The 17242-nt window shown below is 38.8% G+C and overlaps 1 protein-coding gene across 2 annotated transcripts in view; it reads left to right on the top strand.

The window, feature by feature from the left end:
* LOC110709164 (DExH-box ATP-dependent RNA helicase DExH7, chloroplastic) overlaps positions 1–17242 on the top strand; it is a 54777-nt gene that overhangs the window by 28264 nt on the left and 9271 nt on the right. For both annotated transcript variants that reach the window (XM_021887380.1, XM_021887379.1), the window contains exons 28-33: positions 286–356; positions 1602–1671; positions 2403–2489; positions 6142–6354; positions 7585–7677; positions 8619–8741. In XM_021887380.1, coding sequence (XP_021743072.1) covers positions 286–356; positions 1602–1671; positions 2403–2489; positions 6142–6354; positions 7585–7677; positions 8619–8741 — 657 coding nt within the window. The remainder of the gene's footprint in view (positions 1–285; positions 357–1601; positions 1672–2402; positions 2490–6141; positions 6355–7584; positions 7678–8618; positions 8742–17242) is intronic.

Raw genomic sequence — 17242 nt, 5'->3', positions numbered from 1 at the left:
TTTCCACTTGCCTAAATACATGTAATTTCCTTACAATACCCTGCACATGCCCCTACATTTTCTTCTAAACTTGTATTCTTGAAACAGTTTGTCTGTCTATAATAGTATGATGTTTAATTATAAGCAATTGCCAGTCTGCAACATCAATAATGCTCTTAGTTTTTAATTAAATTGTAGAATACACGTCACATTCATGAGTTTAGCATGTTATCTTGGGATCTGAAATGTATCTTTCTTGATTTCAATTTTTTTTTTTTTTTTTTTTTTTTTTTTATAAATTCCCAGAAAGGGGTTAAGGCTGCTCAAAATTATTGCAAAAGACACTCTCTCAGCAGCTCAGTTATGCACACGATACGGTACTTATTCATCTTAAGCTTTTCTCCTACTTGCTATTTATTGTTTGAATTCGTGCATTTTTTGGTCATACTGTAGAGTATGTTGTGACATGTAAATTAGTTATTTTGGTGAGAAATACAGTATTAAACTCCCTCTGTTGCTATATGAATCCATCACTTGGGATTGCGATGAGCTTAATGAGAGTTTATTTGTATTCGTATTAAATTGGGCAAGTGGGGTAAGTTATTGATTATAAAAAAAAATGGGGGACCATGAAAGAGAGAATGTGAGAGGGAGTTAATTTTTTTTTTTTTTTTTTTTTTTTAAATGGGGACAATATAGGAGAGAAATAATAAAATATTTTGAATGGGGACTATGTGAAGCGAGAGAAATAATAAAATATGGTGGAAAGTTATTACAGATAGATGTGATGCATTTAGTTTGGAACATCCAAAAAGGAAAGTGATGCATCTATTTAGGATCAGAGTGAATAGATTAAGAGTAATGTGAGTGAATCATTTTGGAGTGTAGTGTGTTTCTAGTGAATGCTGCTGGTAGAGAGCCTTTGGAGAACTAAATCAGTTATACAAATTCTCTATTTCTGAATCTCAATTGAAAAAGAACATGGGAAAGTAAAGCTATGCACTAAGTTTGTTCCATAATGAGTTCTATATGAATTAAAAACTGGTGAGGTCTTTTGTGGAAGATTCTTGTTGGTGAATGATGCCTTTTTAGTTTATATCGAATGAGCATTTTATATAAAATGTAATGTAGACTTTGAAGTTTGAATTCAAACTAGAAGCATGAATGTAAAACTATCTCTATTATGATCGGATAAATATTTACCTCAAAAGTTAAAAATAATGGGTTTCACGATTCTCTTCCTGCTTTTGCTGTTTTGTCACCAGTGAATAAGCTTTTACATCGACTTCAAGCAGGTGGAGCACCTAGGTACCTAGCCTTTTTAAAGATCCAACTGAAACACTTCACTCTTTACGTGATATATGTTCTGGCTTGGTTTAATTGATTTTCCTTGGTTTTTTTGCTTTATACGGTCATGTATACTGTTAACAACTTTACATTTCCTTTGGATGCTATTTAAATTTATTGAGCTTTATTTTAGAAAGTTTTCTATTTGTAATATCTGATATTTGTATTATTGATTTAAAGTTTCAGAATGTTTGATGGAAAATATATGATGTCAGTCTTAGCTTTCACTATGCTGACATTACAAGTGATTTTATTTTATTTTTTATTTTTGGTAGTGATATGCGAGTGCAACTTGGAACACTATTGGCAGATATTGGTCTCATCCATCTCCCTGACGATTATCAGGTTGCCTTTTACTGAAATAATTTGCATGTTTGTCGGTGTTTGTGCATTGTTTACAATTGGCAAAAAAAAAAAAAAAAAGAAAAAAAAAAAGAAAAAAAAAAAAAAGAAAGAAGAAGAGTAACTTTAATAATATCATCATGAATAAAGGAGATAGCTTGTTCATTTGAAGACCAGTTAATATACCAACTGAGGTGTTTAGGCATGAGACAAAGAAGTTGAAGCTTGATTACAATCATGAATGAATTAAATAGGATTTGTATTTTTCATATGCCTTTACTTGCACATGCAAGGAGATGCAGATTACAAACTAAATGCACTAAGGAAGCTGTTAATATGAAATTAAGATGCCATTTGATGGACATAAGAAAAATGATTATGTTTTATATCTTAGAAGATAGAAATTCAGTTAGCTGTCTGATAACAATGTGGGAAATGTAATTCTTAGGAGTTTTCTTTCCACAAATTGAGAACTTTCTGATTGATAACTCATGTATACCACGCTGAACTTTCTGATTCCAATAAAGCAGTTTAGGATCAATAGAAATTTCTTTTTCTGCGAAGTCAACCTTATTGGAAATCACAATTTTTGTCCAACCAAATCTAGTGTGTATCTCTCTTTTAGCTTAAGCTTGCTAGATCGGTGTATATTTTTCATCTTATTCAATAATTGACTTCTCTTTCCTTGTGATTATTTGTTTGCTTGCTTCTTATGTGTGTTGGATTTGATTCAGGGTAGGAGAAAAGGAAATCTGGATGGCTGGTTTTCTAATGCATCACAACCATTTAACAAGCATGCTAATCATTGTGCAGTGGTGAAGGTAATTATATGTCCTCTCTGTGCCGAATTAATTTTTTGAAGTAAAATTCATTAGTATTAATGCTGTTGGTTCCTGCATCTGATCTATGAAATTTTTTCAAAAGAACTTTAAATTTTATTGGTTAAGAAAGACATGCAGAAAATTTGCAAGGAGCCTCTTAAAGAAATGATTGGAGGTAAATATTTATTATTTGATGTCAAGGCTCATGATCAAGGTTTCTGTTCTGGAAGATCCTGTCATCTGGCTCATCCCTCCATAACCACAAACTCAAATAACAATCATTAATGAGGATATTTTTTTTTAAAAAAAAGGAAAAAAAAAAAAAAAAGCAATTCTACTCTTTCTTTCACAACAACTCTTACATAATTAACTTGTTGATCCAGCAGACCCATTAGACAGGAATATTATTCAATTGCCAATCTGAAATGGTCTACTCTAGCTAGCTCACAATATGAAAAAATCACACATCAGAAAACGATTGATGATGTTGCCTCATCTCCTAAGTCTTAACTACCATTAAGGGGGTGTTTAGTTGTGTGGGATTTCTAGAAAAGGAAGGGTACATATTTGGATTTTTTTTTAATTTTTACCATAAAAAGAAAGACACGAAATTGTTTTTTACTGCCACAATAAAACCAAAAAGTGGTTTCTACCACCGTCCGTCAAGAACCATTCGTTAAATTTAACGGAATTAAACTTTTTTTTGATATCCATGCCAAAAAATGCTCTTTAGAGGTTTTGGGATCATTTTGGACCTATAGGTTGATTTGAGGTCGAAATTGACAACTCGTTTTGCTTATGAAAAAACACCTCAATTTGCTTGACACATGCAAAACGAGGCATTTTTGATAGTTTTTTTTTGTTGATTATGACGTCAAATCGAATTCTTGAGGGACTCAAAACCACTATAGAGCATGTTTTTGGCACAGAGATCAAAGATGTTATTTAATTACGTTAGATTTTATGGAAGGCTCTTGACGGACGGTGGTAAAAACCAATTTTTTGTTTTTTTTTTTTTTTTTTTTTTTTTTTTTGTGGTCGTAAAATAAAACTTTTAAAAGTGTTGGTATTAAAAAATAATTTCATGTTTTTTTTTTATTTTTTTCCGGTAAAAATCAAAACTTCCCATATATCCTTGCTTTCCCTTTGTTGGCGTTTGGTTCAATTTTTTTACTTCCTCCGGTTTGTAAAAATCGCAATAGTAGGCCTATCACAAAGTTTTAGGAAAATTAAAGGGTAGGGATCATAGGGTAAATTTTATAATATAATGTATAGTTAGTGGAGATATGTTTAATTATTAGTCAGAGAGAGAAATAATAATAAAAAAAAAAGTAGTATAAGTGAGGGAGAGAGAAATAATAAAAATCTATGCAAGTGGGGTTAGTGGGAGAGAGAAATAATAAATTAGTTGTGGGTCCTTACCAAATTAGAAAGTGTTGCAATTATTATGAAACAAATGTAAAAGGAAAGTGTTGCAATTATTATGAAACGGAGGTAAAAGGAAAGTGTTGCAATTATTATAAAATGAATGTAAAAGGAAAGCGTTGCAATTATTATGAAACTGATGTAAAAGGAAAGTGTTGCAATTAATATGAAATGGATGTAAAAGGAAAGTGTTGCGACCCCCCTCCCTTTCCCCCACCCTCCATGAAACCACTCAATGCTAATAACCCCACATACACTACTTACACAGTTACACTACTCATCACCTCCAAAAACCACCAAACCATTACGAAAACCACCAAAAAAATCCTAACCATCTCCATAAACACCCCTAACCACCCATAAACAACCCACAAACACCCAAGCAAGACTAGATCTAACAACAATTACTCAGAAAAACAACCAAAAAACTAGATCTACGGTAGTAGATGCTGGCTGGGATTGCGCGGCTGCTTGCGGTGACCGGAAATGGTGGCGATATGCTGGAGGTTGGCGTGGTGAAGTGGTCATATGCTTGCGTGAGAATAGAGGGAGTAAGGAAGTTGTGCGGTTTGGTGATGGCTAGAAAAGTAGGGGGGTGAAGGAGTAGTGGGAGTTGGCTAATGTTGTTGATAGGTGTGGTTGGTGGTGAGCGTGAGTGAAGGAGATTGAATGTAGCAGGCAGGAAGGGAGGGGAATTGGCGGTTGGCGACGAGAAAAGCAAGGGGTCTAAGTTGTGCGGTTTGGTGGTGGCGAGAAAAGCAAAGAGGTCTTAGGGTTTTTTTTTTTTTTTCAATTTTGTTATTTTTTTTTAATTTAAATAGATAATTAAATGACAAAAAAGGAAATTAAAAAAATGACCGGTTGTTCAGGTCATAAGTCATTTGGGTTTGCTATGGGAGAAAAAATACAAACTTGTGTTTATTTTGGGAAGATTTAAAGGTTAGTCCATTTTGGGAGAACGGAGCAAAGATTAGCTTATTGTTGTTAAATTTTCCAATTTAGAACATTTACGTGAGTATTAATTTAGAACATCTGTTTTTATATTTAGAATGTATGTGTAAAATTTTGTAAAACCTTATTTAAAATATAGAACGTATGAATAAAATTTAGAACATCTGATTTGAGATTTAGAACATGTCACTATAAATTAAGAATATCTGATTTAAAATTTAGAACATATGAGTAAAAGTTTGGAACATATGAATTATAATATAGAACGTATGATTTACAATCTAAAACATATGGTTATAAGGCTATGTTTGGCCAAGCTTTTGGAAAACTACTTCTAGGTCCTAGAAGTAGTTTTCCAGAAACTATTTCTAGAGAAACACTTGCAACGAATAGAATTGTTTAGCCTAATAAAATTAGAAGTGATTCTTTCACCCTGGTAAAACATCAATTTTTTTTTCAATTAAAATTAGCATCAGATTATGGTTTTTTTGTTCAATAAAAATTAGCATCAGATTTATTCCAGGTACAAGGTGACCAGCTACAAAAATTCATGGACAAATTATTCAAAATGAAGTGAACATGTATTCAATTCTCTCATTATTTTCCCTCTACACACTAATTACAAAAGTATATTTCCAAAATGTCTATGTACATTACACTAATTGCCCCAGAAACAGTTTTGAGAAGCTCCAATTTGGTGCTTCTCATTTTAACCTTCCTAAAAGCTATTTTGGGCTTCTTAAAAAAGTGTGCTTGGTTCTTAAAATTCCCTTGTTTGGCCCAGTTTCTATTTCTTAGATTGAGAAACAGTTTCAGTAACTAGGCCAAGCGGCTCCTAAATCTTAGAACACACAATTTAAAATGTAGAACACATAAGTTAAAATTTAGAACAACTAATTTAAGATTTTGAACATGTGAGTAATGATTTAAAAAATTTGATTTAACTCATTTATGATTTATAACATGTGAATAGAAATTTAGAACACCTTATTTAATATTTAGAACATATGAGTAAAAATTTAGAACATAGAGAATGTTCTCGTATAGGAAAGAGTGCTCACATAAACGAGGGCTTATCACAAGAGTCTCCCCTATATATATATATTCCAGTAAATATGTATATCATTCTAGTAAATGGTGTTGTAATTCAATTAATGATTTCATTTTCACCGAGATGTGTCATTAAATTGATTCAAAAGTATCTTATCCTCCTAAATTTAATGCTTTATCAAGGTACTTGTAGTAATTGGCAACTAAGGCAAATATGTGTTTGCAGGCAATATTATGTGCAGGTCTCTATCCCAATGTGGCTGCAACTGTGGATGGTATTCATGCTCCAGCTCTTGGGAATCTGAGGCAATCGCTTAAATCTATATCTAAGGGCAGCCCTGCTTGGTATGATGGAAAAAGAGAAGTTCATATACACCCTTCTTCTGTCAATGGTGATTCAAAGATCTTCCAACATCCTTTCCTTGTATTCCTTGAAAAGGTAAGTATGATTGAGATTTTGATCCCTCCATATAGTCAATTCTTGTTTTGTCATTGTCATTTTGCAATAATTGGAGGGAAATATTTCTTTGTGCATGTGACAAAATGGTTGGAATTTGTTGAATTTGATTTTTGATTCGGTTCATCTAGTAAACTTGAATTTTAATTTTTGATTCTTTGTGTGAGCATATGTCTGAATCATTTCATTACGCTCATTAAAGCCCTATTCAATTCACCTTAATAAAAAAAATATTAATTTCACTTCGGTAAAAAGTTCAATATTAAATTCAGTTGAGAAAATAATTTCAGTTTAGTAAAAATAATTTCAATTCAGTAAAAATCAGTAATTATAAAGAAGAAATATAATAGAAAATCAGTAAAGATAATTTCACCCCATCAACAATAATTTGAGTTCAACAAAACTAAGATAAGATGAAGTGAACAGGGCCTAAATCTGGTTATATGATTACTAGTCAAATTTCTCGAATATGAATGAAAGAGGTTATATAATGCAACATGGGTAGTTTATTATTGACTGTTGGTCTGATAATTCTCATTGATGCATATCATGGAAATGAAAGGAGTAATGATCTTCGATCAGTTTAAGCATCTTGACATGGTGCCTTCAACTTTTGTTCCTTTTAATATGAACCCATATGAGATTGAATTATAATCAAAATCATCAATCAATCAAAGCCTTAATCCCATAAGTGGGGTCGGCTACATGAACCAAATTTGATTATTCCGTGTAGTCATCCACAAAAATCTTCCTCCTCCATCCTTACGTTCCAATGTTTCATCCTCATGCAAATCCATATACTTCATATCCTTCCTAACTCCTTCCAATCAAGTCATTTTCGGTCTCCCTCTCCCTTGTTTAACCCCTCCATGGTCCCACTCTTTTGAGCCGGTGCACCCTCGGGTCTCCGTCTAACATGCCCAAACCAACGCAGGTGATTTTCCCTTAGTTTGTCTGCAATGCCTGCCACACCTACTTTCTTGCGAATAACCTCATTTCTAATTCTATCTCTTAGAGTGTTCCCGCACATCCACCTTAACATGTGCATTTCTGTAACCTCCATCTTTTTAATGTGCTCCTTCTTAGAAGCCCAACATTGTACCATAGAACAACATTAGTGATGACTAGTTCTATACTCCATCTTTTTAATTATAGATTGTTTAAAATTATATCTATGAGAGTGATGACTAGTTCGATACTCCACCTGTGTAGGTTGAAACCCACAAGGTTTTTCTACGAGACACTACAATCATCTCTCCGTATTCACTTCTACTTTTTGGTGGTTCCATACAAGTTCAGCATCAGGTGAGTTGCCAGATACCAACTATAAATAGATATCAACTTTAATAAATGTCGATCCTTGTTTACTTGTAATTATTTGGCAGTTTTTGAACATATATGTGTTTAATTGGCTTTAAGACTTGTGTTATCTATAGGGTCTAGCATGAAATTGTTTTATTTGGAATTAACCTTATTCCTGTAGGTGATATTCTGATTGCATGGTGGAATCTTCCCAAATTGTGCATTAAGTTTGGGTGATTTGATTTGCATACCAATTTAATTTCCATGGTTGAAGTTCTTGCTATGCTATTCATTATTCACTTTGTTCACCTTGACTATATTGAAGATATTTGTTGCTTACTTCATACATAGGGAACCTTTCCCATCATCTGGGAAAGAGCAAACTCTCCCCCCCCCCCCCCGCGCTAATTTCAACTGGTGATTTGATGTTTGAACCTTCTAGAAAATAAATTTTTAGACATTCACCATTTCTTAGAAAAGTCCCGCTTTAGGTTTTTCACGCTTGCCAATGCACATTTTTTGCTATCAATATCTCTAATTATACAATAGTAAAAATTATAAAAAATTAATATGTAGAAAGTATATATCGAGGCAAATTTAACAAGACCCCACATGACTATTTTTCATAACGTATATCAGAAAAGGTCGAAGCAGTTTTTATGGATAGTGTAACATTTTCAACGTTGCAATCGGACAAGAACAGATGTATATTTTGCAATAATGGCATGTTCTTTGGCCCACTTTCATGCATCTCTCTTGGTAGGGAGTGTTGACCACCATGACCAATGGTCTTTTTATTGTCATGAAGTGGAATGAGCTATGACAAAATTGTTAGTTGCTTCATGTTTATGTTGTGCCCCTTTTTCTCCCATAATCCCTACTAAGATAAACTAGAAAATTCTCTTTGTGGAGTACAATTGTAAATTATTGTTATTTAATTTCAGTTGGGGCTTGTAACGGTAGATGGTTGGTTAAAGGTAGCTGCACCAGCACAAACCGCTGTGCTATTCAAGGAACTCCGATCAACTCTACAGTCAGTTCTTGATGGATTGATCCGTAATCCACAGGTAATCCCCTTGATCATGTCACCAGGTTGTGTCACTTTAATTGTAAAAAAGTAGAAAATGAAATAGATGTTCTTGAACAAACCTTTTTATTGTTGTTATGATGAATTAAGCATGGTTGAGAACAGAGGACATAGAGGTATGGATAGCTATATCTCTGGAAAAAAAAGAGCCAATTAGAAGAATTTAAATTGAAGCATTTGGCTGTTACTAGCTGTGTGAGACATTATAATGTTTGAAGAGGGAGGTTGAAAACTTTTGTTAAGATAAGCTAATGTCTTTTGGCAAATGGGTCTAGAGGATGTAATAGAAGTTTCTTTTATTAGTGACCAATGGAAGCATGAAAAAGATTAATACTCCCTTTGTCCACAAATAAAAATCATGTTCACTTTTTATGTATGTTTACAATAATAGTCATGTTAATTTGTATGGAAGTATCACTCTTAGTTTTAGGCTCGACTTATTTATCTTATATTTACTTATCTGAATCTTAATATATCTAACTTATTTTGTTTCAATTTCCTTATATGTGCGTGAAACTTTCTAGGAAAAAAAAAAGAATGAACTTTGTTTGAAAAAAAAAAAAATCTTTGGTTTGTAAAAAAATTTATTTTGTCAGAACTTATTGGGGTCCAAATAACTTATATATTTGGGCCCAGTCCATCAATGAAAATAAGCAAAGCCCAAAGGCAAGTTCTAACCCTCCTACATGTGCCAAGTCAAGTCAACGAAGCCCAGTCAAATGGCAGCCCATTTGACTCCTCAAGCCCACTCCATTCAATTGGAGCAAGGTATAAAAGCTCATGCTCATACACATTTACATTCATTCACAATCATAGCCTCAAGCAACAAACACTCTTGCATAGCAATTCTCTCTCCTTTTGACACTCGTACTGACTTCGGCATCAGAGGGGCCTTCCTCGGCACACCCCCCAGGCAGTTTACGTAGTTTACGTTTGTTTAGCTGTGCAGGAAATCCTCAATTCGGTCATCACTCGAATTGGCCTTCGTCTCCATTCATCCGAAGGGCTTGCCGAAGGTCCCATTGTTTCTACCGAAACAATTTGGCGCCGTCTGTGGGGATACTTACAAAAATTCAGCCAAAAATCTCATACCAATCTTAGCCAACGCAAAAAAATGACTAAGAGTGGCAAAAATTCTAAAAAAGCAAAAAAGAGGGGGATTGATGCAAATCCCTCCAAAGTACAAGCAGCTCTTGACCTTCTCGAGCCGTAGACGAAAAGGGATGTTCAGCGTCTTACGGGAAGGATGGCTGCCTATCCAGGTTCATCTCAAAAGCCTCGGACAAAGGGCTGCCCTTCTTCAAGGCGCTCAAACTACCAAAATCTAAGGAGCTCATATGGGAAGAAGAGCAGAAGATAGCCTTTCAGCAGCTCCGGGAGCACTTAGCTCATCTCCCAACGCTGGCAAGACCAGCAGAAGGGGAAACTTGTACGTGGCGGTTAGCCCCGCCACAGTAAGTGCGGTGCTGCTGAGGGAAGAAGAAAGGGTTCAACAACCGATCTACTTCGTCAGTCACACTCTGACCGACGCCGAAACGCGCTACCCCTTCCTCGAAAAGGTTGCATATGCGGTGGTGGTAGCAGCTCGGAAGTTAAGACCCTACTTCGATTCTCATCAAATAGCAGTCTTGGCAGATCAACCGCTGGAAAAAGTCCTCGGCAAGGTCAAAAAATTAGGTAGACTGGCAAAGTGGGCTTTCAAGCTCACCGAGTTCAGCATCAGCTACCAGCCAAGGACAACTATTAAGGCCCAAGCCTTAGCAAATTTCCTAGCCGAATGTTCCTATCAGGAAACACTCGACGAGGGAAAGAAGATCTGGATTGTTTTCACGGATTGCTCAGCCACCGTGAATGGTTCGGGGGCAGGGGTAGTGATCACCTCTCCCGAAGGAAAAAACTTCGAGTATGCACTAAAATTCTCATTCAAGGCCTCCAACAACGAAGCCGAATATGAAGCAGCAATCGTTGGCTTAGAGTTGTGCATAGCCCTCGAAGCCGAACATGTCTGTTTAAAGACAGACTCTCAGCTAGTCGCCAATCAGATCCGAGGCGAATATGAGGCTAAGGAACCCTCCATGATCTCCTATCTCGCAAAAATCAAAAAAGTCATGGCGAAGCCGAGAACTTTTGAAATTGAGCTAATCCCAAGGGGTCAAAATGCTCAAGCCGATGCACTCTCCAAACTTGCAAATTCATTCCTCACAGAGTTGAACCGATCTGTATAGGTGGAAGTGCGCCAAAACAGAAACATCGACCAAGAATCTGAGGTCCTATGTGTCGAGGCTGAACCAAGCTGGATGGACACCATCCTCGCTTATAAGCTTCAGGGAGAACTTCCCGAAGACAGAATCTAAGCCGCAAAACTAAATAGAATCGGCTCAAGGTTCATCGTCTATAATGGGGAACTCCGGAAGCAGCCCCACTGCTGAAATGTGTGGGTCCAACAGATGCAGATTATATCCTTCGGGAGATCCAGTTCGGCATCTGCGGAAACCACATAGCCCACAAAGCATTAAGGGCAGGGTACTATTGGCCAACCATGATCTTGGACACCAAGGAGCTGGTGAGAAAATGTGAAAAATGCCAAAAATTTGCACTAGTCATCCACCGGCCGTCACGAGACCTTCAGCCAATCCTAAATTCTCTTCCCTTTGCTCAATGGGGATTGGATATTTTGCAGAATATCATCACTCGCTTCGGCATCCCGAAGGTATTTGTCTTTGATCATGGAAGACAGTTTGATAATCCGCCACTGAAGCGGTACACTGATCAGTTCGGAATAAAATTGGCATATTCGGCAGTTTGTCATCCTCAAAATAATGGCCAAGCCGAAGCCGCAAATAAGCAAATACTCAACGCTCTCAAAAAGAGAGTTGAGGATCAAAAGTCCAAGTGGATAGAGGAACTTCCCGGAACTCTTTGGTCACTTCGGACGACCGAGAAAGAGGCAACAGAGCATTCACCTTTTGAACTGGTGTATGGATCCGAGGCTGTTTTACCAGTGGAAATCGGTTCAGAAAGTCTTCGAGTCAACCAGTTCTTAGCCGAAGAAAATGAGCATCTCATGAAAGAGTCCCTTGATTTCCTAGACGAAATCCGAGATTCGGCCGGGGACAGAATGGCAGCATACAAACAAAGAATCAGCAAGTTCTATAACCGAAGAGTCCAAGCAAGGCTTCTCAAAGTCGGGGACCTTGTTTTTCGGAATGCCGCTGCTGTCCAGAAAGGCCGCATCCACGGAAAGCTTTCGGCAAGCTGGGAAGGGCCTTATGAGATATATGATGAGCTCCAACCAAGAACTTATCGACTTCAGCTGAAAAAACCACTAGAATGCTGATGTACTTAAAAGATATCATGTGTAAAACCCGTTGTGGGAGAACAATATATGTAAGTACATTCTCTTCAATCAATGAAAGGCCTTTGAGCCACCATTAGTCGCAATTTCATTATGCCTTCATTATATCTGTCTTCATCGTTTTTGAAAAATTCAAGGTTTACACGCGCCGCTGTCCGAAGTATTGCATAGTGATGCACTGTACTTCGGCAAGCCTGAGAACCTGCCGAAATAGGGGTAACGAATCGAACCTCGAGGTATTGCATAATGATGCACTGTACCTCGGACGGATTTGTTACTCTCGGCAAAGAGGTCATAGGCTCATCTAAGACATAGCCGAAAATAGGATTTGATAAAAGGCCCGAAGCATTGCATAATGATGCCCTGCGCTTCGGCAAGTCAATTCCGGGTGATGATTACACCTCCGAAGTATTGCACAATGATGCCTTGTACTTAGGAAAATCATCGCCCGGGCATTGTGTCCCAGATAGTCGTTCCCTCGGATGAATTAAAACCAGGCAGCAAATAAAGAAACAAACATAAGTGTTCAAACTATTAAGTTGCAAAAATGTTGCTAAGTCAAAACCTTCTGCTACGCCCAAAGAATGAAAGCAATAAACTCAGAACTCTGAAGACCTTATCTTCAAAGTTCGGGGGGGGGGGGCAAGAGGTACTCACATATCAAGATCTAAGCTGAGCAATACTTGGGGAATTTAAAAAAATCAAGCTCCAAGCCGAGCAATACTTGAGGAATTTCTAAAAACCTGAGCAAAATAGGCAAGGTAAAAAGGAAGGACGAAGAAAAATTCTCAGCTAAATATTTTCATGCCGAAGCTTAATACTTGGTCAAATTTTGAAGAAATTCAGGAAAAAAACAACTAAGTTCAAAGCTATTCAAACAGGCAAAACGAGAAGGAAGGGCCTTCATCATTCAAATAAGCATGCAAACAACAGCGTTGATCAGCAGAAACGCTGAGAAAACATTCAAGATTCAAAGTTTCAGGAGAAATTTAAAGATCGGCAGCCGCCCACAAAGCGGAAACACAGCTGCCGAAAGTACACAAAAACTAATTAAAAGTTTGTACAAGGCAGACTAAAGCAAAAACAAAGACAAAGCAGAAGCGGAGATCATCAATTAGGCGCATGTAGATCCGCAAGACTCAAAAGACGGCTGCCCGAATTCCTATGCTTCATCATCATCCTGGACGAATAGTGTCCACTTCCTTAGCAGCCTTCTCAGCCTCCCCCCCAGAACCAAGAAGTCATTCTCGGCCTGGCTGGCCTCGTTGATACGAGGGTTGTCAGGGTCCATCTACCAGGCTTCGACTTGATCCCAATTGATGTCTGGAGCAGCATGGAGGGCCGGCCGACGAGCAGACTTCCAACCATTCTCAAACCCTTCAGCATATTCTCCCACAGTGTAGATGCGGGTTTCAAGAAGGTTTTGTGCGGCCACAAGCTCTGAGCCTCCAGATCCTTCTTCAGCTGCTGGTTAGCACCTGAGCAAGCTGGCTCTCGTGGTCGGAAATCAGAAGCCGCCGAGACTCAGCATCCTCCCTCAGCTTCGCCTCGATACGGGCCTTGAATTCAGCAATGCTTTTGGCCCCGTACTCCTGGATCCAGCCAAGGAAAGATGGTCTTCTCCAGATTCTGGCAGACTGAAAGGAACTCAGCCAGACGCCTCCTTTTCGGCCCTAACTTGCTTCAGTTCGAGCTCGGGCTTCAGCCGCTTCTGCCTTATCCGCTTTGCTCTGAAGCTCGTCATACATTTCCACAACAAGGAAATGATTGTGCACAACCTGCAAGACAACAATCGCAGTTTAGCAGCTAGCCGAAGTCTAACACTTAGAAAAATCTTCACGAAAACAAAGTAAAATAGAGAAAAGAGATAAGGGTTGGAAGGCTACTTGCGGCCCCAGCACCCAGCGTCCGGGCTCTAGCCCTCTCCAAAGCCGTAAGATTGCTCAAGTTGCCGAAGTAGGAAAGTGCCGAGTCATGCCTATCTTCAAAGACCGCACGAGTGTGCGCTGGAATGGGGACCAGGGGCGCTGAACCAAAGCCCATCTCTGCAAACTAAAAGATTCGGAACGAGTCTGCAGCTGAAGTAGAGGGAGCCTCCTTACTTTTTGGCTCTTTAACATCAGTCATCCGAGGCTCTCCCTCAGCTTCAGCAAGGCCGGTGTCCCCAACATGGACGCCCAGCGCATCCACCTCATGCCGAACCTGCTCTAAAAACGGTTCGGCAACATGACGAGGAGATGAAGAACTATTCTGCAGCTTGACCACCTGGAGCTTCCCGAGACGAGGAAGTGACTTCGATGGTCTCCTCTTCTTGGATCTCCTCAAGCCGAGGCCTCATCACAGGTAGTTATGGCGCTTTGAACTGCCAGGACGAACCAAGGGCCTCCTTCTCCCACCTGCCATTGATTCTTCAGCAGTAGATTCGGGGGCAGGAAAGGTCTCAGCTACTCCTCTGTCTACTTGTCTACTTCTTCTTACACTGCAGCAGAAGAGACATAGGGGGGGCAGGGAAGTGTGTAAGCAAGTTGTAAAAAAAAAAAACGCATAAACTATGCACATAGATCTTTCAGCCGAAGCCTTATACAACTATTCAAGTCTTAACATGCTGAACAAAGTAGAATACAACATGCATCCGAAGACCTATACTTAGCAAAAATTCTCACAAGTTAAGAAAGCTATGTGTAACATGCATACTTAAGCTGGAGTCACGCACACAGAGAAGCTGAAGAACCTAAGTGCCGAGGCTCTATACTTAGAAAATTTCAAGCAAACCAAAGCCTGAAATAGACTAATCTAAGTAATGAAGTGCAGAAGAATCCAGAACTTACGAAAGGCCCAAACAATGAAGCTTCCTCTTCCCACGGTACGGAGGATGAGGATGAAGCTGGAGGGACAATCCCACCACGAGGAGTAGCAGCAGCGATAGTTGCAGTGGCCTGTTCTTTGGCCGAATGCAGGAAGAAAGGATCAACCTTCTTGTACCAGTCTTTCTGCACCAGATACTCGAAGGCGCTCACAACCTCGAACCTTCCCTGCTGAAGGGCAAGAGCCCGATTCTTATATAAGGTAATAGGAAGGGTATTTGTAAGAGGCTCTTTCTCTCGGCTGATCCCATGTGTGAGTTTTCCTCGCAAATCTCTGCAGCAAAATCCGAAAAATAGAATTAGTGCGGCAATAAACGACAGAAGAGAGTTAAAAGACAGAAAAAATAAAAGCAATTAGTCTCGGCCTCAGCCAAGTCACTTACCACCTTGGTATCTTCGACTGAGGCCGACGACAGCCAACATCTTCTCTTGAAAGATGTAATGGCAGCAAGGGAGCCAGACGCTCGGCACTTTAGCCATTCGGCCGGTAGTTCCAGCAACAGCGGTTCGGCCGAATATCTCCATCTGTTGCTGATCAGCTACAGTGAACTCATCGAGGCCGATGCTAGACATTGAAGTGTCAGGCTTCCTTGTATAACGAGGGCCCCCGAAGAAGTTAGGCTGGCTTTCATCCGAAGGAGCTCGCACCCAAATCCACTGGCCTCGCCAGCCCTTATCCGAGGTATCGTTCGGATACGAGGACAGATAGCCCTTTTCGTTCTCTATCTGCCACCAACCTCGGCCGTGCCACTTGTTGGATTGGGCGTTCGGCGCGAACCTGTGAATACACCTAAAGCAATGTACGCTCGGCTCGAAGCCATAAAACAAGCAAACCCATAAATAAGTCATCACTCTTCGGATACTAACAGGCGTGAGCTGCGCCAAAGAAATATTGTACCCGTTCATCACCTTGATGACGAATGAATGGCACGTAAATCTTAGCCCATATTGCAGTGGTATATGATGTGTAAGCAAGGTGAGAAACCTGTTTACAAACGGTCTGGAATGCGTGTTGTGTTTAGTTGAATTAGAAGTATCAATGTGGAGTAACTAAGAAGGATTAGGGGAACTCTCACCCTTAACCTTGAGGATATAACAATGAGGAACACTCACTCACTTGTTTGGGCGTAGTAGTGATTAGGGAACTCTCACCTATTCGACAACTACCAGTTTAAGTCTTAGGAACTCTCACTAAAACACAAACTCTTCAAATTGAGATAACTCTCAAGTTTGGAAAATCAAACCTGACTAGCACAAGTCAAATTTGGATCATACACTCGTGTGTTTCTTGCAAATTTCTGGAATGTCTTTTATTGATCATTAGCATGCTATTTATAGCTTTAGTACATCATTTAATTACCACTACACTTAGCTAAAACAAGCAACAAATCAGAAATAACAAAACTGAAAATAAGGGTAGATTAAGTGGCTCATAACCGTCCAACTTAATCCCTATTACAACTAATTATTACTCTAATTAAGAAAGCTTATAACAAGGGAAGAATAACTCCCAAAACGTCCAGCAAATTGACTCCAACATGCTGTCCAAATTCGTCCTCCAAAGCAGCCTTGAAATGCGCCTTTGTAACCCCCTCATTTAAGCCTTCATTCAAGCTCCTTTATTACGAAGTTAACCCAGCTTGAAACTCTCCATAAGGTCTGCATTGAATCCGTCTACATTCCCCCACTATCAAGGTAATTAGTCACGCTCAATATGGTGCAACCAGTTGAGGAATTATATGGACCGTGCACACCAAAATCCATAGGAGTAGAATCGAAGAAAGACTTGGACAAAATCAATTCCCTAACGTTCAACTCTTGGACTGGAATATTCGAACCTTGACCACTTTTGTCATCCTCCCCTTCTTCAAAGGGAATTGCCCTCAATTCCTCATCATTATAGTACGGTGCTAGATCCCCCACATTGAATGTGCTTGAGACGCCATACTTTCCTCCCAAATCTACCTTGTAGGCATTGTCATTGATCTTTTCCACTATCTCAAAAGGACCCTCGGCTCGTGGCATGAGCTTGTTCTTCCTTTGATTGGGAAACCTTTCCTTACTCATGTAAATCCACACTAAGTCACCAACTTCAAAACTTCTCACGTTTTTGACTCTCTTGTTGGCTTGCTTCTTATAGATTTCATTAGCCTTTTCGATGTTCTTCCTTACTTCCTTGTGGATTTTCACCATGAACTCGGCTTGTTCCTTGGCACCTCCATGCACGAACTTGTCTCGAGGCAACGCTATGAGATCAATTGG

The sequence above is a fragment of the Chenopodium quinoa genome, unplaced genomic scaffold (assembly GCF_001683475.1).
Source record: "Chenopodium quinoa cultivar QQ74 unplaced genomic scaffold, ASM168347v1, whole genome shotgun sequence".
NCBI lineage: Eukaryota > Viridiplantae > Streptophyta > Magnoliopsida > Caryophyllales > Amaranthaceae > Chenopodium > Chenopodium quinoa.
This window is presented reverse-complemented; position numbering and strand designations above follow the sequence as displayed.